The sequence below is a fragment of the Artibeus jamaicensis genome, unplaced genomic scaffold (assembly GCF_021234435.1).
Source record: "Artibeus jamaicensis isolate MK-2021 breed Jamaican fruit bat unplaced genomic scaffold, CSHL_Jam_final contig_1015, whole genome shotgun sequence".
NCBI classification, from domain to species: Eukaryota; Metazoa; Chordata; class Mammalia; order Chiroptera; family Phyllostomidae; genus Artibeus; species Artibeus jamaicensis.
The window spans coordinates 10,372,140-10,395,547 of NW_026521194.1; the positions used below are offsets into that span (position 1 = coordinate 10,372,140).

The 23,408-nt window shown below is 47.1% G+C and overlaps 1 protein-coding gene across 1 annotated transcript in view; it reads right to left on the minus strand.

The window, feature by feature from the left end:
• The window catches only part of SMARCAL1 (SWI/SNF related, matrix associated, actin dependent regulator of chromatin, subfamily a like 1), a 50,801-nt gene extending 32,297 nt beyond the window's left edge, over positions 1-18,504 (minus strand). The window contains exons 1-8 of the mRNA XM_037132279.2: positions 18,208-18,504; positions 17,138-17,174; positions 15,639-16,522; positions 14,837-14,887; positions 11,731-11,937; positions 9,450-9,500; positions 4,663-4,849; positions 1,116-1,266 (exon numbers count right to left, since the gene is read on the minus strand). Coding sequence (XP_036988174.2) covers positions 1,116-1,266; positions 4,663-4,849; positions 9,450-9,500; positions 11,731-11,937; positions 14,837-14,887; positions 15,639-16,464 — 1,473 coding nt within the window. The 5' untranslated portion in view covers positions 16,465-16,522; positions 17,138-17,174; positions 18,208-18,504. The remainder of the gene's footprint in view (positions 1-1,115; positions 1,267-4,662; positions 4,850-9,449; positions 9,501-11,730; positions 11,938-14,836; positions 14,888-15,638; positions 16,523-17,137; positions 17,175-18,207) is intronic.
• Positions 18,505-23,408: the final 4,904 nt, after the last annotated feature.

Consider the following 23,408-nt stretch of genomic DNA (forward strand, 5'->3'; position numbering starts at 1 on the left):
CCCACCGCTCTAACACAGGGAGTGCTAGTTCTCCTCCAGTCTCTAGAATCAGACCTTTCCTAGAAGGGTCATCGGACCCTTCCCTAGAATTTCTGAGGGTGCTGTGGACATCTAACACACACGAAATAAGTATGTGTTGAATTATTCATTACTACAGGTACTGGCAGAATTCAGGTCACAAGGTCAGGAAAAGAACACGGTACTGTTTCAAGTGAACGACTGAAAAGTTTTGTTTCCTCTTCAGTCCAAAGGGCACGTCTGGGCACCTGGCTGAGCGGCTGCGGGCAGAGCTGCCTCTTCCCCACACACGGCTCACGGGGGCTTAGGAAGAAGCCAAGGTGCGGGGGGGCTGACAGCCGCCACCCGTCACATAAGGCCGAGAAAAGCTACAGATGATGAACTGGGGCTTCCTTCCTCATCAAGTTTGCTTTTCTGGATTTTTATTCATTTCGCAGAACCACTCTGATCCTGGATTTATGGCGGACAAAGCTCAAGGCTGACTGATAATAAAGCTGAGTTCACATCAGATTCTTTAGCTATAAAGGTACCTGGTAGACAGTGAACCTCCTGCCCTCACCACCTTCTACAGAGTGAGTGCAAAAACCCTGAGCCAAGAAGACAGGAGAGGCGACCTCAAGGCCCTGCGCCGCTCCTCGTGAGCAGGAAGTGTGGCGCTTTCCCTCCCTGAGATGCAGGTTTCTCGTCTGTCAACAGGGCTGACACCCAGTGTGTCTACTGTACATGGCCACACAGGACTGTGGGAACTAAAGGAGGTAAATGTTTTGAAAATGAAGTGTGGTACACATGAAAGGTGCCATTAACAGGGCTGCAGGAAGTACTCGGAAAGTGCCTGCCGACAGAAGGGGGGAAGTCTGGCTCTGTGACTCTTTGGATGTCTTCTCTGAAGGTGTGACCTTGGATGTCTTCTCTGAAGGTGTGACCGGATGCTAGTGCAGAGACCCACGGCCCGTCTCGGGCGGCCGTCTCCTCTCCACTCCCGCCCGCAGCTGAAACGGTCTTTAAAGGTCTCAGGCCCTATACCCAAGTTATCATCTGAGTCCTCTGACCCCGAGGAAAACCCTCTTCGTCAAAACCACAACGCCAGGGGCACTGACCTGCTCCCAGGTGAAGCGCACAGACGACGGCACCACCACCAGCAGCGGCCACTCCTTCCGGTAGAAGGCCGCGATGCAGATGGCTTGGATGGTCTTCCCCAGGCCCATGTCATCAGCAAGGAGCAGGCGGCCTCCTTTCGCAATGGCAAAACTGAAAGCAGACAAGGACAGTGACACAACACGTTTCCCGGGGCATAAGCTTACCTGCCACCAGGCCACCGTGTAAAGCAAAGCACACGGCTTGGTGTGGGCTACTGCGCCAGCCGGCGTGGGCCCTGTTCATAGGAAGAGACCTGACCCCAAAGAGGGAAAAGCAGGAGTCAGTTACGGGGAAGAAGAATAATTTAAAAAGGAGTCAAAATTGGGAAAATGTGAACTGGTGGTCAAAAGGCAGGGAGAGGCTCTACCTACCTTAGAAGCCCAGGGAGGAGGTCTGTAATGAGAGTCACCCTCAGCCCAATGTAAGAGAAAGGACAGTGGGGAACAGTCTCTAATGTGGGGTTGGGGAAGGGGCCCTTGCTCACGGGAAAGGTCTGCCTCACAAGGAGGAAGGGAATTAGAGATGAAGATCAGAGGGGATGCTGTGTGCACAGGGGCAGAGGGGAGGAGCCAGCAAGGGCAGGAAATGCAGCAGAGGAGGCGGGGCAGCCAGAGAGGAGGAGGGAGCAGCGGCCTCCAGTGCAGCAGCGCTCACTGACCATCCATGAGCAAGGCTGCACTGAGCTCTTCCAGAGCCCAGGCAGCCTGAGCTGGAATCCCCGTTCTACCACGTGGAGGCAAGTTATCTCACCGCCTCGTGCCTCAGCCAGATGTGGAAATAGCAACAGGATCTACCCCAGAGACTGTTCTGAGGATTAATAAAGTTAGAAAGTAAAGCACTTAACAGAGCGCTTGACAGCACTGTAAGGACCAGGGGAATGTTCAACGAGGAGAAAAGTAATCAAGACATAAACAGTGAGACTGACTTGATCGAGTCACCTGACGACTCAGTGAAAAGCTGACAGGGTCCCTAGTGCCACATGTCTGGTCTCCTGCTCCAAACGCCAGTCATCCTTCATCTGATTCCTGAAAAACTGATCATTTGCTAACTGACACCTGATAATAAGCCAGACAACTAGCTCTTTTTCTTTCTTTTCTTCTCACACAGCAAAAGACAGAATGAAACCTCTTCTAACTGGCAGCTGGTATGGCCGACAAGAATTCTAGGCTGCACACGGCTTTTTGGGTTTGCCTGGAAATAGAGTTTCTACCCTTCAAAGGCCAGTGTTCGGCGTGGGCAGAAAACAGAGCAGATCTGCGGGTGGCATGAGGCCACCGTCCTAGGCACAGCATGGAGATGGGCATCCCGTCCTGGCACTTCCTTGCCCTCCCAGCAGTCACAAAGCCCGCCCGTGAGAGGGAGTCTCCCTTCCTGCATCCCCCACGTGGTGGCCGCAGGTTCCTTCATGGGAAAGGCAGGGGGCCCGGTGACATGCCAACGGACCTCTCTGACCAGGATCCCCTTCCTCCTGGCACATCTACTGCGGTTCACTCTTCTGGACCATTTCCGGGGTCAACCACACGACACAGACAGACAGAGGGAGGGCACACGTGAGCAGACTTATTTCTACCTCACTTTCTGATTTACAGAAGTGGTGGCCAGGGCATACAGGGCGCACCGAGGCAGCAAACCCACAGGGCCCTGTGTTGCGGCCTCCCCGGCCCCACCATTTACAATGTCCACATGTTCATTCTCAAAGCAGAATGGACCCCTGAATTTGTTTTTCCTTTTTCCCTGCACTGAGGTAGCTGAGCTAAGGAACCAAGCAGCCAAAACTGAGAACGAAGCAAACACTTGGGTTAAAAGAGAAACAATCACACAGGCGACACTGTCCTCTGCAGAGCAGTTGGCATAACAGAAAAAACGCTGCACTCATCAGGGAACACGGACACAAGCCCCGGTTCGCTTGCACGAGCCTTCGCTTGCACCAGCCGAGCGACTAGGCAGACAGCCCACGTTCTGAGCCTCAACTCAGGCTGCAACCTCGAGAGACCCTGTAGTCATTGGAGGAAGCTGATAGGCATCCAAGAGATTTTGACTGAATTCTTACATACAAAAACAAAAACAAAAACAACCCCATGAAATTCACAGTCTTCTTCCCTCAACACCAAACCCTGCCTATTCAAAGAACGAAAGTTAAAATCTGGGTTTAACTTGAAAGTGTTGAAGAGAGGCTGTAAATACCACTACCACTCTCAGGGCCCTATAGAACAAGAAGGGAGGCACGGGCCACGCTCTGTCCTGACGCACACAGCGCCCCCAGTGGTGAGGAGGTTAACTGACAAGGCCTACATGCACCACAGGAGTTCAACGGCCTCTGCTTGAGCCGCGCAGAATGTGATGCTAAGTGCAGAGTGGGCAACATCAGTGAAGGAACCAGAGAAAGAAAAGAGCAAAGGAAAAAACCATGCTTAGCCCGGGTAAAACGAGACCCAAAGGACGTGACAACAGATGAGGGAATGAAATGGCAAAGTGTGCTACCTCTGCTGCTACCTCTGCGAGACAGAGGCAAGGGAAAGGAAAACAAGGGGGCGGGACCGCAGTGAGGCGTGACCATGCTGAAACCACACCCAGAGCAAAACCCTGTCTGCGACAGTAGCCCAGCTTTAACCAAAACACCACAGTGGCGGTGTGCAGACAGGCTGCCTTCATTTGTCAGTCCCACCAACCCGCTACTTCCTCCCCTGGCACAGGGCTCCTCTCCCACCTAACAGATCTGGCTTCCTCATTTCTGGACGGGCTACAAGATCTCCTCCTCCCTCTCCTCCACCTCCTGTATTTTCTTAAGAAGTCAAGTTCAAACCTGTCACTTTGCTTCTCCTGAGAAACTCTGGGAAAAGGACAGGTCGGGCCACAGGTTTATCTTTATTCTTTCTATAATAAGTGCACCCTGGCCTTCTTTTGGGCAATTACAACCCCCCAGTCTCAGTCCACGTAATTCGTGTGGGGCAGGCCCTATCCTGTCATTCCAGGGGTGGGCCCATCACCCAGCCTCACCAACAAGATTTCCATGCTCCTCGGCCACACTGACTGGTTCCAGCGTCAGCACCAGATTTCGTGCATTTGAGGGCAGGACTGCTAGGAAAGAGGTGCTTCCGCTGGATTGCAGAGCTGATGGATGTGAGCTGGAAGCCCCTGGCAGCCCCAGCGGCTACACTTGAGCGTCGGGCCAAAAATAAAGCAAAGAGGAATGAAGTGCCGAGAGAGGAACAGAGGCCTGATGAGATCTTTTGAGACCCTGAATTTTCTATCACATGCACTTAGAAATCTTCTCTTTAACTAGTTTGAAAGGGGTTTCTGCACACCTGCAATGCAGAGTCCTGATGGCTCATGGAATTTGAAATGAATGGTTACAATTAGGCTTTGGTAACAGCACACCTGGCTGTTTAGTGCCTAAATGCTTGTGGATTTCTGTGGAAGATGAGCATTCTAAGGAGCTCATCTAAGCCCAGCTGGTGGTAAGTGACGAAATGTGAGCAAGAGAGAGCAGGAAGATCAAGGACCTACTTGACTCCAGTTCTCTGAAAGGGTAGCAGATTAGACACGAGCTTGGGGTCCACTCCGGAGAGGTCTGCCTCAGGGATGTCTGCCGTGAGACCAAGAGACGTCTTCGCCATCTGAGAAGCGAAAGCCAGGGTCAGTGTCTTGGGCAGAGGACTCAGTTGAACTTGTGGAAGGCAGCGCACCCTTTCAACTAGAAAGAAGAACAGAGGCATGTGAACTGGAGTGTTATGTCCAAGAGGTCCAGGGAAAGAGAAGGGGCTTCAAAAAAAGTGACTGGGGAGAAAATCAGAGGCTGACAGATGCATGCCAGAGAACAAATTCTCCCTCTCTATTCCTGAATTTCTGCAAATAAGAGGGCAATCGATATTGCAAAATTGATTTTCTACACTACACAGATACCAGAAAGAATTATAATGTGATCTGTGACAGGTCTTTTTCTAACCTAAAGTAATTAAAAAAGTTATCTTAGGCCCTGGCAGGTGTAGCTTAGTGGATTGAGCACGGGCCTGCAAACCAGACAATCGCGGTTTGATTCCCAGTCAGGGCACATGCCTGGGTTGCAGATCAGTTCCCTGCAGGCCAGTTCCCAGCAGGGGATGCACGAAAGGCAAACTATACATGGATTTTTCTCTCCCTCTCTCCTTCCCTTCCCCTCTAAAGATAAATAAATAAAATATTTTTTAAAAAGTTATCTTAGTATTCCCATTCAAATAACTAAGGACTCATATTCTTAAAAAAAATCAGCCCAGAAATAGCAAGACCTAGAATGAAAACATCCTGTCTTGTTTCCATTCTTTGTATGTTTTATTTTGGCTTCAATGTGTGAGCAGTCGAAGAACCCCAAGTCACCTGCTATCAACAGGCAAGGAAGCCCTGTGCTCCATGCAAGGCGCCAGGAGGTGTTTCCAAGAATGGATTTTCTAGCTGCTTCACAGCACATGGTGGTAACTCGGTGAAGGTGGTCACCTTCACCTAATTGGTCTGAAGGTGACCTGCTAGCTCCCTACCCAGCCTCTACAGCAGGTATTGGCAAGTGAAGGCCCGAGGGTCCAACTGGCCTGTTTGTGTAAAGTTTTACTGGACTCAGTTGTGCCAATCTGTCATGGCTGCTTTTGTGCTACAGCCGGTGGAGCTGCATGGTGGGAACAGATACCGTGTGGCCCACAAAACCTAAAATATTTACTATCTAGCTCTTTACAGAAAAAGTTTACCAACCCCCGGTAAGTTCAGAGTCTGGACTATCACCAAATGTGACCATGACTCTGACTCTTCCCATCGAAGCTCATCTTCAGGGTTTCTACTTCCCTTCCAAGTGCGAGGTCCCAGACCTCCGTACAATGGACGGGAGATCCCTTCTAGTCAAAAGCCATCAACACAAGTGAGAAAAATAAACTATTTGAGATCTACATGGAAACGAAGGCAAATTAATTTCATTGATCATGTTGAAAGAATTTAAGACTCATTTGATTTTAAAATTAGGAGGGAAAAGAACTTCTTCAACAGAGAAACAGAAAAAAAAATAAACCAGAGATATAAATAAAACATGCAATTTGGGAGCAGGGGAAGACAGGTTAAGAAGTCACAGGTTAAGACCTGGAACTCGCTGGTGGCAGAACTACCACTAAACTACCGAGCGAGGCCTGCTGTCCTACGGCTGTAACTACCCAGATGCTCGTCCCTTGTAGAACCGCCCTTTGAAAAGTCACATGAGAAGACTGGCCGGGGTGCACAGACCCGCGGTGGCTCTTTATCCTTCACCCATTCAGGGGCGCCCTGGGAGAGGCATGGCGACCCTCCAGGGGGGCTCACTGTCCTCAGGGATCCGGTACAGGGAAACGGGGTACATTTTACTTCTGCCCAACATTATTCAAAATTCCAAGGCTATAAGTCCTCTATCCCACATGGTCATATTTATTCTTAATATCTTCAGAAGGTATGACAAAAGCTTTTTGCCACAACCATCAATTAGCGACCACTGCAAATACTGATGTGAACTGGGAGGATTGAGCCATCTACTGCTACCTGAAATTACTTTGTATTTTCAACACATTTAAATCCGTTTCTGCCCTCCATTAAATATGTGCACTGGTTATTTCTGGAGAGTTTGCAAGAGCAAAATCATCAGGATAAGCAATTAGGTAAGGCTGACAGCTTTAATATAAGAGACTGTCTATACTGATGCGGTAATACATTTTATGCCTCCAAATTAAATCTGAGCATGCTGATTTCTGCACACTTCAGGGGACTGAGCACTCTATGTGCTTTCAGAAACCATTTTCATTTTAATCCTAGTGATCTTCAGAACTCAAATACCTGATGGAAACCAAGACACGGCTGATAATCCAGCCAGTGTGAAATGCAGTGCTTTGCAAGCATCATGTTCCTTCAGCCACTCGAGGAAAACATCGGCCTCCTCTTCGTTTCCTACTAACTACTGTCTCCAAACCCTCTGCTGCTAGTTCAGCCAACGGGCTATGTTTGAGTTTAAAGCCCACATTCACTGTCGACCAGTGTGGCTCTCGTCCTTTCCCTGTGCTGGGAGATGACAGAAATGTGCTGTCTGGCTTCATGAGTCATCTAGAAGTCGCTGCTGTGAAACAGCTCTTTGGCAGACCACTACGGAGCCACCCAGTAGACACACGAATGTTTTCAAATAGCAGCTGACAAGACGAGATCACTGAGGGGGATGCGGATCCTTCTGGACTGTGACAATCAGGAGAAACAAAAGGCCTTATGCCAATTTCACTGTCAGCAAAAGGCCTCACGTTACTTAGAAAAGAGAAAGGAAAACTCTTAAATTCACCTAATCTGAAGAAGATAAATACCACCACGTCATCAACGAGCATTCTTACACTCAGAAGCTCTTATTATCATTTTCAGTTAGTTTAACATGTTCGTACTCACCAGCTCAGGGTCAATAATCTAATTTCACACACAAGCAACCAGCCCCAGGGATGAGAAGAGGTGCAAATTCCCCAGTGCACCGTCTGCTAACGGTGGAATAAGAGCTGGGCCGGGACCTGCGATCTTCTGCAGGGCCCAGTCTCCTCGGCCTCCTAGCTCAGGGGTCTGGCTTCTAATTTCCAAATAGGTCACACTTCAGACTCAAGATGGCAACTTTAGTTTGAGTCGGAGTTTATCATGACTTGCAATGCTCCCAGTAAGGAAAACAATGACTTCCTGTCTCCGGGTCTAAGCTTTTCCCAGTCTATGAAATTGGCAGAACTGGCCTTAGTTTTTACAAGCCATTGTAACAACAAGATGGAATGTAAAAGAAAAGAAAAAAACAATCTGAGCTCTGAATCTAGAATTCTTAACTCCAGACCCATGGGATTACTAATAACCGATGCAAATATTGCATATGGCCATTACATGTGCATCTTTCTGGATGAAGAATAGTTTTTATCAGATATCCAAAGACTCTACGGCCCACTAACGATCTGGAACCACTATGCTATGTGAGTTGCAAGTCATGCTGTTCAATGTTACATTCACCTGCTAAAGCTGTAAGTATCCTGCTTTTTTTGTCATTCCATGAAAATCAAGCCTTTATAGCTAACATACTTATATGTTTCTGTGGTTGAAAGACAAAGGGGTGAGAGGAAAAAACTCACTCTGATTGCTTATCAAGAATTCAGCTTTGTACAGAGTTTGCTCTGAATCACAAGTTCCAAATAGCAGCAGCCGTGGGTCTCAGATCCTTTCTGCTTCAGCTGGTGTTCCCTAATACTACGTATCTCATTATATTCAATTTAACCTTCAGTTTACAACAAGTCTTTCTTTCCTCAAGGAGTCCAAAGCCCCTCCCTCATATTTAATTTCTGGCAGCGGGACACATACAGATTAAAGACCCCCTTCCCCTTTTTTTACTAAAAGGATAAATGGGACCCAGAATGCTGAATTATCTACCTGATGTCCCATAGTGAGTGACGTAAGGAGGAGACAAAGGGAAGAAACCCAGCCGTTTCCCCTTCCGCAAAGCCCCAGCCTGGGGGGCAAGATGGCCCAGGTCTCAGAGCTCCTTGAGCGGCATCACGTCTCTCCTGGTCTGCCCAGCACGGACACTGCCTGGGAGGCCCAATGAGCCCTCAGGGAGTCTAGGAGGAGGAACAGTCCGGCCAGCTGCATACCCACTGCAGAACTGTGACAGCCTGGAAGATGGATGACAGACTGACATTTGGGATAGGCTGCGACGGGACCATGTCCCGCTTTCTTGGACACAAAGAAAATGACGAGTCCAAACAGGCTTCTCCTTCTTATAGTTACATCTGTACATATTTCCTTCCCTTGGTCTGTCTCCACAGTGCTCACTCGATGCTTATGTGCCCTGGCCTCGGCTTCCACCTCTGGCAGAACTCAGCCCATTCGGAAGCCCAGTACTGCTGAGACTCTCCAACCTTCCCTGATCATCTGCTTCCAGAAGTATTCTGAGAGCCTGTTCTCGGAGGGAGCTACAGTAGCTTCTGTCTAAGTTACACAATCCTAGCTCACCTCTGATCCCCATACTTCTCTGATGGGTAGAAATTTTCCCAGCCTCAGAAATTTAACTAGCAGCGCCTCACCCTGACAGAAAAAAAAGACCCCAGGTTTGCCTGGGCTGCTGTGAAGCCACCATCCCGGCAGATGGGGGTGGGGCTGCCGAGAACATCTCCACCTTTACCGGTCCTGTACCCAACATGTTAAGTTACCACAGTGGGAGGAGGAGAATCTTTTAAAATGCATTAAATTTAAGGCAGATAATTAAAGCCTAACAATAGCATGGTATGAAACAAGCAAGGTGGGCATCTCACTGAGTTTATTGTGCTCTTCCAAGAGAAAGTTCCACTTCCTGGTCTTGGCATCTGCAACAAGAAAAAACATATAAGCAAACATGACACGCTGCCTTCTGCTACATCCTCACACTTACTCATTCCCTGGTTTCGTAAACCTCCAGTAAACTCGGATGAGGTAGCTGGCACGGTGCTTGCCGTGGGGGATAAGAGAGTAAACTGAGAGTACCTGCCCATGAGGCTTTTGCAAGTTAGGAAGAGCAGGCATGGTGCCAATACTGGGTTGTAAGGCTGCTGATAAACTGTGCTCTGGAGATGCATGCCTACGGTGGCCCAGCAGGTCCAAAATACCCTGAATTTCCAAGACAGGGAATAGTAAGTGGAACTTACACATATTCAGTGCTCATTCTGAGCTGGCACGGTGCCGTGAGGCTCACACATGCTGCCTCCTCTGCTCCTCACTAAGCTCGCAGTCAGGCACTGTTTGTAGCTCCATTTTACACACGGGGAACAAGCTGTGCATGGTTGGAGTGGTCGCACAGCCTGTGTTCAACGCCCAGTCCTGCTACTTCCTAGCGCTGTGACCTGGCTGTGTGGGAAAGCCACATAACTTCTCCATGCTCAGTTCTCCCATCTGAAAAATTAGGATACTACAGCCCCTGCCTCAATGGGTTCTTATAAGGATTACTTTCCATTTAAATGTAAAATGCTTATGAAAGTATGCCTGGCAAACAATGAGCACTCAAAAAAAGCAATTATAAATTATGATTATTGTTATTGTGCCATCTGCTGATTAGCATCATGTAGCATGAAATGTACACAGCATTAACTAAGAAGGGGGAGCATCTCACTACCCCACACTGTCTGATCACTTAGGAGAGGTTTCCCTACCAATCTGCCTTCTGAGAAAATAAAAAAAAGCTTCAACTTGATAAATGCTCTTGGGACAGCAAAGGTGACTTCTCCTCCGTGTGGCCACCGAGAAAGCAGGGTGGTCTGGGGAAAAGCACCATGGGCACAGCAGGTCAGATGCGGGAGAAAGACGAGGCAGCCCGGGGGTGATGTGACACGGCCGAAGCCAGGCACCCCGTCCTGACGGTGGCTGCGCAGCAAAGGGGAGAGGACGTGAACAAGAGCTGTGGCAAAAACTCCAGCCGTGGTTTTTGGATGGCTGGGGTGTAGGTGGCACTGGGTGTCAGTATTTCAGCTGTTCATATTTCCAAACAGCAGGCTATGTGAGCATTTGTAAGTATAATATCAAAGGCTGTGCTTTTCAGAAGGGGGCAGGAGAGGCAAAGGGCCCTGGCCTTCGTGTGAGTGGCTCGTCCCATGCCTCAGGCTGCGCCCAGCCATCTCACCAGGACTCTGCTCACTGGCCGGGTCTCACCAGTTAAACAGCCAGTGTCCCCCTCCTCCCAAAGGAGTCCCAGGCCAGGGTGAAAGCTCCCCAAGAGAGTGATTCCACAGAGGCTTCTTCCCAGATGTTGCCTGACCGTGACATCTCAAAGGCGAAGGGTTTTAAGAGCTTGCTCTCTACTTGCCTAGGGAAAGGCTAAAACCATTTCAATGGGAATATTAATCCATAAAAACCACACTGTTTGGAAAACAACATGGCCCAAGCTAAATAAAACACAGGAGGTCAGAATTCTAAAGATAACTTCTGCCTCTTGGTCTCACTGGGCAGCTTTAGAAGAACCTCACAAAAAATAAAGCAAAACTGTTCAGTTTTGGCCAGTGGTTGTCAATCCTGGCTAATTTTTAGACTCTTGTGGAGATTTTTTTAAAATACCAATGCCTGGCCCACCTCAAGTGAATGAATTCAGGGTCTCTGGGTGGGAAGCAGGTGCCAGCATGCACTCTGGGGGCAGGGCCTGGAACCCGGTTTCACCACGCCCTCCGGGTGGTGCTGATGCGCGCTCAGCACTCGGGTTTGAGAACTGCTATCTTAGTCTGCAGAAAGGCACTTATTTCTAGGGTAACCATTTGTTTTCTACTCTGTTATGGACAAAATATAAACAAGTAGGTTTAAATGGCTGAAGCAGGAATTTTTCTGCTTCTACCAAGAAAGCACTGACCAGGTGACTGGGGGAAATTGTGGGGTCTTCCCTTTGAGGATAAAAGAGGCCCCCTATGTGTTTACTATCTGAACAGCTCAGGCATCACCTTTCTGTAATAAGAGGAGCAGATCGGGAAGGCTCTACAAGAAAGTCATTTCTGAGTGCTCAAACAGCGAGAAAAACGCCCTATGCAGAGATTGCAAACCACATGCATCCTGGGACTCAGAAAGAGGCCGATCACTTGCCATAATTTCTGGAATCCATCTGTTTAAACACTGCAACCAGCTCCTGTGAGTAGCCGATGTCCACCTCGAAGCGGGCCCGGGAGATGAGCAGGCACTGCCCTGTGACAAAGGCGAGCGAGGGAGCCGGAGGCAGGCCGGTGGGAGCCAGGCTGCCGGCCCCCTCCAGAGGCTGCAGGGTGACCGTGGGGAGGTGCTGCACCGCCTTCACTGCCAAAGAGGAAGAGAACAGAGGTCACAAGGTGGATGATCTCCTGTGGTCCCTGGATGCTCTGGCGGGCAGAGGTGCAGGGCAGAGGAAGGGTCACGGGAACAGTGCGTGGGAGGCAGGCGAGAAAAGGCACTGCTGGCCAGGGAGGCTCTGCACGGTGCTTTCGCTGAGGCTCTGGAAAGTTCAGTACTTACTGAACATAGCTCTTCTGCTCCTTAAATTTTCAAATTAAAACACTTGGATGTTTGAAATTAACAGGAGGAAGAGGGGTCTCACCAGAGTAGCAAGTGTGTTCCCTAGTTTCTGTTGCTGAAGCCAACACACCAGGAACCTCCCACTGGACCCTGCTCTGCTTGGCAGCAGTTCTGAGCCTGATTTTTTCTTAGTGATATACTTTATAGATGAACAGATTTGACTACGTACAACTGAACCGTCAAAAAACACAAACTAAGTTCAAAGGCAAAACTATTGAGTAAAGATACTTGTAAGAAAGATGAACAGAGCTCACACTTGAAAAATACCAAGACCACAAATGACAGAGATGGAATCAATTGAAAAGGGGGCAGGGTGGGGAATGACTAACAAAATGTATGAAAAAATGTTCACAAATAATCAGAGAAATAAAAGGCCATTTCTTTACTGATAAAACTTGCAAAATTAAAAAAAATAAACAAACAGGTATCTACATTGCCAGTTGGGAATAAAACCCTCTGAAAAACAAATGATTCAACTTCTAGGAATCTCTCCCCAATACAAAAATTTATGGAAAAGGTGTTTCTTACAGCTTTAATACTGAAAAAAACTGGGAGCAAATTAAAACAGACAAAAAGTAAATCATTTAAGCAATTTATGACACACTCATAAAATGGAATATCATATAACCAACAATTGTTTTTTGGAAGACATTTTGGAAAAGACAAACAAACCAAAAGAATATTAAGTTCAATAGTATAGAATCATTTTGGGGGAAGTCAAAGGGGTCCAACAATGGGCACCCACACTTCCATCACTCAGAGTCAACTGTTAACATTAAAGTGAAAACTGCAAGATAAAAACTACATTACATATATAAACATTTGTGTGCTTTAATGCTGTAAAAATGCTGGAAGGAAAAAACCCAAAATGTTCCCAGTGGTTAAACGAACGCAGAGTTTGTGGGGATAGTTTCCTCTGTACACGCTGGTGTCCTTTCCATATGTCCTATGAGGAGTGTGTGGTCGAGTTAAAAAGGCAAAACCCGAGGCAGACCCAGGGCAAAGCGACAGAAGGACGGACAGAGACAGCCTCTATACGTTATATCAACGAAAAGTGTGTCCTGCTACGAAGACACAGGATCATGAACCTATCTCAAAAGGCAAAAATAAGAATGCACAAACCCATAATCGTTGCAAGAGTGTCCAAGGTAGGTATAACGTGGCGGATGGCAGATCAAGTGTGCAAAACACTGGTAAGGACACAGAAGAGCTACACAACTCAGAATCAGTAAAATTCACCTAAAAGCTATGTGCAGCCCTGACCAGCGTGGCTCACGTGGTTGGGTGACATGCTGCAAAGCAAAGGGTCGCCAGTTCAATTCCCAGTCAGGGCAGATGCCTGGGTTGCAGAATTGGTTAGGGCGCACACCACAGGCAACCAATCAATGTTTCTCTCCCTCTCTTTCTCCCCTCTTCCCTTCTCCCTAAAAATAAATAAACAAAATCTTTTTTAAAAATTAAATACAACAAAAATAAAAGCTATGTACAGACTTCTGTACCCATCAAATGGTTTTTAAAAACATGTGGAGCATTACCAAAACCAATCATACCACACAGAAAACCTAAATGAATTTGAAACACAGAAGTCATTCAGGTCACCATGTACTGTGGCCGGAGAACAGAGTTAAAAAGACAGTAAAACAAACGACATCAGGACCGTGGGAGCCACTGGTTTAATCTGAGCCACCATGAGAACAACACCAAGGGTCAAGACCTGCACCCTTAACTTAGGGCACCGGTTCTCCCCCTCCTAACACCTACAAACAGATTAAAGGAATAGTAAAATGAGCCCCCAAAAGGTCACCACAGCTATCAGAGAAAAGCAGGGGAGGCCAAGGAGAGAAATAGGAACTTCTGCGGGGAGCGGTCCCATCACCCCCCAGAAACTGCACCAGAGAATTCTGCGCCAGGCCCCACATTTGTGGACGAGTGAGCTCACCGTGCATCTTCATCTTTTCCCTTTTTGAACTGGGGGGGGAAGGGAGAGTGGAGAAGGGACAGAAATGGCTATTGGGAGATGTGAGAACACCCAGGGCAGAGGAGCAGACTTCAGGTGCCGGAAGGTGACAAAAACCTTGGGCAGGGACAGTCATCAGAATCCCAAAAGTGGTGCATGCACCCAAGGGCCCCGACAACAACGTGACCCGGCCTCCCCAGACCGGGCCTTGGCTGGCGCCTGCCTGGCAATGCCCCTCCCTGCACTCTCGAGTTAGCTATGAGGATTTGGGTTGTTTGCGGAACTGTAACCTTCCTGGGAGCAGGGGCCAGCACAGCTGCCTGCCATGGCTGGAGCCAGCAGTCCAGTGGGAACACGCGGCCTGAAGTCAGACAGTCTGGGTTTGAATCCCAGTCGCACAACATACTGGTTGTGCAACCTACCCTTGCTGGGCCTCGGTGGTCCCATCTGTAAGATGGATGTTATAAGGAGTAAGAGTTAGGACCTGTGAGGGGCTTAGTACAGCCTGGAACACAGCAGGCTCCATTAATGCTAGCTTTTGTTAAAATACCAGTGACTGTCACCCAAGGAGCTGCCTCGCTAGGTTGGCCGTGCTCACCATGGTTGAGCCAGACCACATCTGTAGCTCCAGAGAAACTTTTCAACACCAGTGTTTACAGCCTGAGGGGTGACAACATAACTACTTACTCAGGGCACTATAGTCCGTCATGCTGAAGTTCCACATCTTGGTGTTAGGATCTGAAATGAAACACAAATACTTGGTCTGTCCACACACAATGAGGCTGAAGACTGTTGTTATAATTTGCTCTTGGACATGCAATAAAAAGCTTATTGAATGAATGAATGCATGGATGAATGGATGCACACCAAATTCAAAACAGTTGGCTGAACAAGCCCCCACTGACTTATAAAATTCTTGTAAAAGACAAAGAGCAAATATAAATAAGGATAATGCTTTTTATTCTATATTGAGAAATGCAAGTCAGCCTCTGGGATGTTATGGGCCTCACCTGACAGAGCTGAGGGCAGAGGTGGAGCCCTGTGTAGTCCCTGGAAGCTCAGGTGTGCCCCCGAGGCATGGTAGAGCTAGCCACACCCCAGCTCTGCCCTGCACACAGACCACCCTGAGCACGTGCAGACTGCGGAGCCAGCTCCACTGCCCTTAAAATAACATCTAGTTCTCTCGAAAAACTGTTGTTAGGCTCAAGTGCTACAGTGCATACAAAGCACCTGGCAGAGGAGCCGGCCTCTCAGTAAACATTCCTCCGTTCTCCATATGGCCATGTGGCGGCCTCCAATTTTGGCAGCTGTTTGGAGGAATGTCTGTGACAAAAAGAAACATGAGCAAAAATAGAAAAATTTTAACAACTGTATGGAGAGAATGTGCCAATGTACCCTCTTCATATTTATGAGAAACTGCTAGATTAAAAGAGACCCTAAAATAGAAAAAAAAACATCTGGAGAGCTAGACTAAATGAAGACTCATTACCGAATTTTCTGCTGGGCAGACGCTTGAACACAGCAACGAGCTCCGCATTGTACCCAATCTTCACCTGGAAACGGTCTCCATCCCTTACGCACGTTCCCTCCTGGGAGTGTACTGCTTTGTGGGGTGAGGGCCCCGAGTTCTGTTGGAGTCTTCCTTCTGTTCTGGGCATCACACTCCCTGGGCTACAACGGACATCAGAAACATTCTGCTCTGAGGTGGAGGGTCTGGCTGTCTTGGCCTCTGATTCAGGATCCCTGGGAAGATGTCCAGAAGAAGAAGCTGGAGTATCCTGGGAACTCTTTGCTTTAGCTGAAGGCTCATGAGCTGTGTTAGCAAAAGGTGTTGACTTGGTCCCATGTGAAATCTGAGGGCGACCTTGACCTGACTCATAGCCCAAGAGTTGCTGGCCGGAAACCTCTGGAAGACTTTGTGCCAAAGGAGGGGAGATCCCAGTGAGAGTCATCTGACTTGGAGGGCTGTGGTGTAGGCAGGCGGTGGGCATCTCTTCGTGCCTCTTACATGACCCCTTTGCCTGCTCCAAAGTGCTGAGATGAAAACTGTGGGTATTATGAGGTCTTTGGTCACCATGAGATGAATTATTAGTTTTTTGTTGCTTGAAAATGACACCATGGCTCACCAGCTTAGAAGAGTCTCTGGGGAGATGGCAAGAAGGACCCTGCTGGCACTCGGAAGGACCCGAAGCGATAGAGGAGCCCAAGCCTACACTCTGATGCTGTTCTGCTAATTTCTCAGCTCTACGGGCCAGAGCCTTTTGTCGATTCTCCTCAATCTTTTTCTTCTGCTCCTCTGTAAGAGGCAAGGACATTTTAACAGGAAAATGCTTATGCAGGCACGTCAATCTTTAATTAGAAACGTGGCAAAAGCTGAGAAATTAAAAAAAATGGAAATAAACATGAAATACATTTATTTATCATGTGTCCACCTTGATTTTAACAAGCTTTAGTCCCAGGAAATGCACAAGCACAAGAAAGAATATGTAACAGTTTCTTTTATAATTAAAACACACACACAGGAATACTAGGTAGCAGAAGCTAGAACAATGATCCTGACAAACGAGCAAAAAGCCAGATCAAGTCCAAAGCTGAAGTGGTATTTCAGCTGCATTATTTTTCTCCCTCTCATCCCCCAGCCAGCGTGAGTTATCAGATCCCAAGGAAGTTATGCAGGGCAACCTAAATCTACCAGATAGCCTTGGCTGGTGCGGCTCAGTGGATTGAGTGCCCACCTGTGGGACTGGAGTGTTGCCAGTTTAATCCCTAATCAGGACACATGCCTGGGTTGTGGGCTGGGTCCCCAGTGGGGGGCATAGGAGAGGCAACACTTGATATTTCTCCCCCTCTTTCTTCCTCCCTTCCCCTTTCTCTAAAATTAGTAAATACAATCTTTTAAAAAAAATAAATCTACCAGATAATGAGAAGAACAATCCAGACTAGAAAGGGTAATGGATTAGGCTGACATAGACCAAAACAACCACATACCATGGCGTGATGCTTGCTAACACAGACTCTTTCCAACCTGGAAGAAAAAAAAAGCATTAGCCTCACATAGGCTACACACTAAATCCACACCTCGAATTCAATCCTCTTAGGACTCTTGGCAAATCGATCTACAGGTGGCCAGATGCAAGCCACAGAGTAGACGGCCTCAGTGCCTGCCTTCCAAAATGTACCACCTCAGAGCAACCCAGTAACTCTTCTTGAAAAAACAAGGGGAAAAAAAGTAACACATGCTCATTGTACAAATTCAGATGTAAAGAGTAAAATTAATCTGTAATTTCACCATCTATCAATAACTACTGTTCATAGTTAAGAGTACAGCGTAGTTCTGATATTTTTCTATCTACGGCCATAGACACATGCCACATTATGGGAGATATGTGTTTATTACAAAATAGGGTCATTATGTACAGTCCGTTTTGTACCCTGATGACTTTTTTTTAAATTAAGCCATTTTTCTAAGAGCTGAGCCACTTCCACAATATTCTGCAACCAGGGAGCTGGACACCAATTTCTCTGGTTTGGTTTCATCTAAATAGCCCCCACCTAATCTAATGGTATGTAATGCTTATTACACTGGGACACTCTGATGGCCCTGTTTAAGCCTCTGAGAGTTCAAAGGTTTCCTTGCTGCTGGGATTCTCTTGGGCCAGAACCCCAAACAACATCTATCCCCAGATACCTTCCACCTCCACCCACCAATAGGAAAGGGCTAGGCAAGGCTACGTTCGCAGACACAGCTGAAGCCCCCAGGCCCCCAGAGTAACTTGCCAACACTTCTGCTAACTTTCCAACTAGGGCTCTCTTGCACTACCGCACCTTCCTCGTCCAAGGTCCTAGTTGCCAACTTTCTCCACGAGCAAGGGTTGGCAAGGCCACAGAGTTAAGTCCTACTATCAGCCCCAAACCATAAAACCATCACACCGTATGAACACCCCTCTTCCTCTCCATCAGAGACATTCTAAAATCCTAATTTGGGGGGCGCGCCTCACTTTCGTCCGTTGGTAAAGAGTCTCACCCACTTCCACCCCTACTAACTCCCTTGGACTCACCCTTCCCCTTGAACAACTCCCTCCTCGAAGCTGGCGCTTGGTCTCGTCCGCCAACACCGCTTTTTTCCCCGTCTCCCTTCTCACTCGGAAAGGCCTAGTGCGCAAGCTACGTTCACCGTGGACCCCGAGCCCAGACGCTCTCGAAACTCTTTTCGTGCCAGATCACGCTTCCGAATGGGCGGTTAAGACCCGGCATTCGAGGGCTACCAGTTCGCCCGTCTTGTTGCGCCCGGGCCTGAAAGGGGAAGGATGCTTAACACATTTCCCAGCAGGCAACAGGGGCGCAGCTAAGCTTCAAAAAGTCGAGACTCCGATACTCGAGCAGTGCTGCAAGGTCTTCCGGGATTTGTAGTTTGGTACGAAAGCTACCAAACTACAGGATGGGGGGTGGGGGGGGAGACTCGACGTCCTGGGCGGGGGGGGGGGGCTGGAGTGGTGCACCCTGGGAGTTGTAGTCTTCGGCTTCTCCAAAGGTTAAGCCAAGCACTGGATCGTAAAGACGTTCGACGTTGAGATTTTCAGAGCTGGAGTCTCGCTGTCTGAACGGTCTCCAGAGGGCATCCCAGATGAAATTGTGTGGTAGCTCTTAATAAAAAGTAATCCCCTGGGGCGTTCTTCCTGGTATTGATAACCTTGCAATTTAAGCCCCACCCACTATCTCATCCTCGACCAAAGGAGAATTAGCATCATCATTATCATCATCGTATCATCACGGGGCTTTGTGCTGAGATTTTAATGTGAATTAACTTATTTAATCTTCACCATAATCTTACTGAACACATATTCGAATCTCCATTTTACAGAGGAGAAGACTGAGAGAGCTGTTCGGATTTGTGATGCGGGTTCTGAAGCCCCGCCCCCTGCTCTTGAGAGAAAATGAATTTGCTGACGCTATCAGAGTCAGTTAACTCCGTTTCTGAGCCCCGGCACCCTTTTCCTTAACACAGTCAACTCCACCTTACACACTGGGGGTGAATATAATATTCTCCTCGCATCAGTATGCACATGAATATTGCTGTTCTGTTTTCAAACATTGCTCATCTTGAAGGGGAAGATCTTAAGAACTTTGGGAAATGTCCAGAACAAAATCACAGCGATGTAAATAGTTTGATCCATTAAAATTTTTTCGTACCTGTAAATGCATGTAAAATCAGAAAAAGGAATTTCAAAAACCCACCACACTCTTCGGGACCAGGAGTAGGATGAGACACACTTTTCTACTTTTTAATATATTTTTCTGAGTTCTTTGAATTTTCTTAAAATAATCATATAGATCTTGTGTAAATTTTGAAACAGTAGATCTTTTTTAAACAAAGATATTAACCTGTTTTACCAGTCTTGAATGATGTTTAGTATTAGAAAGTGTTCAAATCTCAGCACTGTGGTTTTATTGGCCACACAAACACAGTCACTGTTATTCCATTTTCTCATCTGAAAAGTAAAATAGAAAACAGTACCATCTTGCTAAATCTCTTTGTTGTGGTGAGGATCAAAGCAAGATACAATAATATGAGAGAAGTGCTTAGTGAGCTGTGAAATCTCAGAACAGATGGGAGAGGGATGTTGCTATTATTTGAGGCGAATCACAGGTCTTTTCATTTGTCTCCATCCGTCACCCACTTCCTACTGTATAATGTGAACAGAAACGGATGAACACCTTTCCCTGCCCCTCCCGACTCCCACAGAGTCAGTTAATTTGTAGAGAAAGCTGGTGCTGTGTACTTCACACATGCCTGCCACCAATTCATGACAGTCACTTCACTCGCTTTTGCTCAGTCGTCTCACCTATTAAATTATATACCACCCTTTGATATATGGTAAGAGGGCATATGGGCACCCTAGAGTTCCTATAGATTCATGGATCGTATCCCTCGAATCCTAGTTGGGTATGTGTGAAATTGCACTTTCTCAGAGATGTGATTATCTTCCCAGCAATAACATTCTAAAATTCTAAGAATGGGAAATTAAAGTAAGAATTCAATTATCATCATCTTGAGAGAATTAAACTAATTAGATACCACTTAATATACATCACTGCTTTGTCAATAGCATCCTTTATTAAGGTCTTACCACATATAAGCCTTTTAAAAAATTCCTATACTTCTGAAGTTCTTGAGGCAACTTACAGTGAAAGTTTATTTACGAAAAGGTTTATACCCTGGCCCGGTAGCCCAGTTGGTTAGAACAGCTTGATATGCCAAGGTTGTGGGTTCAATCACTAGTCAGGGCACCTACAAGAAACAACCAATGCATAAATAAGTGGAACAACAAACCAAGGTCTTTCTCTCTCTCCCTTGCTCTCTCTCTAAAAATCAATAAATAAAACATTTAAAAAATATTTAGCCCTGGCTGGTGTAGCTCAGTGGATTGAACGCTGGCCTGTGAACCAAAGGATCTTGGTTCGATTCCCAGTCAGGGCACAGGCCTGGGTTGCAGGCCAGTTCCCAGCAGGGGACACACGAGAGGCAACCATACATTGATATTTCTCTCCCTCTCTCCTTCCGTTCCCCTCTAAAGATAAGTAAATAAAATCTTTAAAAGATATTTAAAGGCCTGGAGGAAAGCACAAGAGCCAAGGAGTCCAGGGAGAGAAAAAGATAGTCGGAGCATGTGAGCTCCAATTTAACTCAGAGCTTCCTGGCAGCTAAAGCAAAAAAGCAAAAAACACGGGCAAGGCCTTCAAATAAGTACCACACAGCTGAAGCTCTCGAACACAGGTCCACTGGGCGGTGCCAAAAGGCTTCAGAGCTTCACCTGCTTGCCTCTGAAACACACAAACAAAACGACAATGTGATGAGTGTCTTGTAAAAATTTAAAATAACTTATTAAATTTATATAAATTATAACTATATCATTATATATAATTATATAAAATGACTTGAGAAGTCATCTCATAGTTTTTCATGTTTAACTGGCTTTTCTTTAGCAAAGTGATGAGGGTTATAAATGCCTTCATTTATCAAAATGAAAAGTTGTTTTTCCCTCCAAAAAATCCAATAATGTTTAGTCTATGAATCCAAAAATCAGGGAGACACAATTGCAAGGGATTCCAGAGATGGCTAAGATCCAGTTCCTGTTCCTTCAAAAGGTCATAGTATTTGGAAGACAGAGACAAGTAGCTAACATTGTTAGAGTTAGCAAATGTCCCAAATATTGCATGGCACATGTTTATCCTAAAAAAGTATTTGTTGTTTTCTCTGAAATTCAAATTTAACTGGGTGTCCTCTATATTTTTCTGCCAACCATAAAAATAGTTCGCTTCTACTATCAGTGGCTCAGGACCTAGCTGAGCAGCAAACAAATCTACATTGCTAGACAGATGATTCACAGATATACTGATACATCGAATTTTAAAGCAAAAAGAGACTTTAGGGCCTATCTGGTCCCACGGGTGAGGCAATAGAGGCCAAATCAGCTGCTAGTCCGTATACCACTACTATGTGTTATAAAAACCCTGAGAAGTTAGCAGTGCCCCAGGTCACAGACCAGGCAGAGGTCAGGCTGAAAGAGGGAACCGCAGTCCCAATAGCAGCTCCTTCTGGACACTGATTAAACAGACAAATAGTTATTGCAGGCTTGCTTTGACTGATGGTATGTCCGGGATTTCATGCCCTTCTCCTTGGAGCTCACATTTGAGCGATGTAGATGCGAAGCTTCCCTCTTTCCATTTCTGATTCCCCAGAGAGGGCTTGGCAGGCCTTTCAGGAGGGAGATTTGACAGTCACTTCAAGGACATGTCATCACTCAGGTTAATTACACCTGGAGCACTGTGATCAGATTGGGGAGCAGATGCAAGACTTTGGGTGGAAAAGGAGGCTGTTCCCTCCTTGGCACTGTCAGTCGGCAAGTGCCGTTTGCATATCCAAAGCACAGAGGAGCAATGAGAAGGTTTATAAGCCAAGAAATTCACCTTCCTGAGTGCTTGTTCCATTCTGATGGACTTAATGGCTTTGAGTCTGACAGTTCAGTTTTTCTCCTCCCCCCCCCTTCATCTGCCTAGTCTAGCCTTCCTCCCCTATAAGGCAGAAACTCCAGTATCATTTCTACATGGTGCATTTCAGAAATCAGTGTAAGGTTTCCCCAAGTGTCTTAATTTCTCAAACTGTGTGGTCTTGTTGGCTGTGATTACTTCACAAGCTCTCTCAAATCTGGCACATTTTCTGCTAAGGTGGCTTGTACATCCTTTGCCAAAAGCATTCCCTTTGATGCCTTGCTCCTGTTTTCTTAGGCGTATAATTTTTTACTTTTTCTATTCTTCCAATAAGTCAATTCCACTTGGTTTGTCCATTCACATATATATTCATTTAACAACAATCCAAGGATCTGCTTGGCACAGTATGTGGGCCACATACTGTGCCAAGGCACTGGGGTTGCAACAGTAACTAAGAACCCAGAGATGTTGTTACCCTTTCTTCATAAAGCTTACAGTCTAATTGGAGCCAGATAAGCTAAATAACGTAAATAGAGGGCCCAAATAGAGCCTAAAGAGGGAACTATTTCAGAGTGGTCAGAAATGGCCTCCTGAAGGGAAAGCATTGAAACTGAGACCTGAACTGGGAGAGGAGGCAGCCACACAGCCGTCCTGCGGAGGAGGGTTTTCAACCAGAGGTAAAGATAGCACACTGCACCCAGGCGGGAAAGACCTGGGTGTGTTTGAAGAACTGGAAGAAGGCCAGTGTGGCTGCAGGATGGTTGAGGGGAGGAGGGGGACATAAGGTGAGACTGGAGAAGCAAGGAGGACAGATAATTTCAGGGCCCTGCAGGCCATGAGAAGAAGTTTGGGTTTTGTTCCGAGAGCAGTGAGGAACCCCTGCATGGCTTTGCGCTGGAAAGACACAGTGTGCTCTCACGTGTGTCTTTCTTAAGAAGACTGCTACTGTTGCTGAGTGGAGCCTGCTTTGGACAAAGGCAAGCAGACCAATAGGAAGGCCTTGGGAGAAGCCGTGACAGGAGTCTGAAGAAGAACTGGGTGGTGGCCTGTCTAGGTGGTTGCTTTGGAAAGCTGCCTGGAGGGGAGACGCCAGACCTCCTTCTCAGAGAGCCGAGCTGTCTGAGCCCAGCGCGCCTGCGCATGCTCACACTCAGAGCCCCATTGCGATAGACCTGAAGTTTGCTTGGAGAGTTGGGGTAGTAAACTGATTTTTCTTATGAACTACTAATCTTTTTCTGCACACTAGGCAGCTTCTTTACAGGAGTATGAG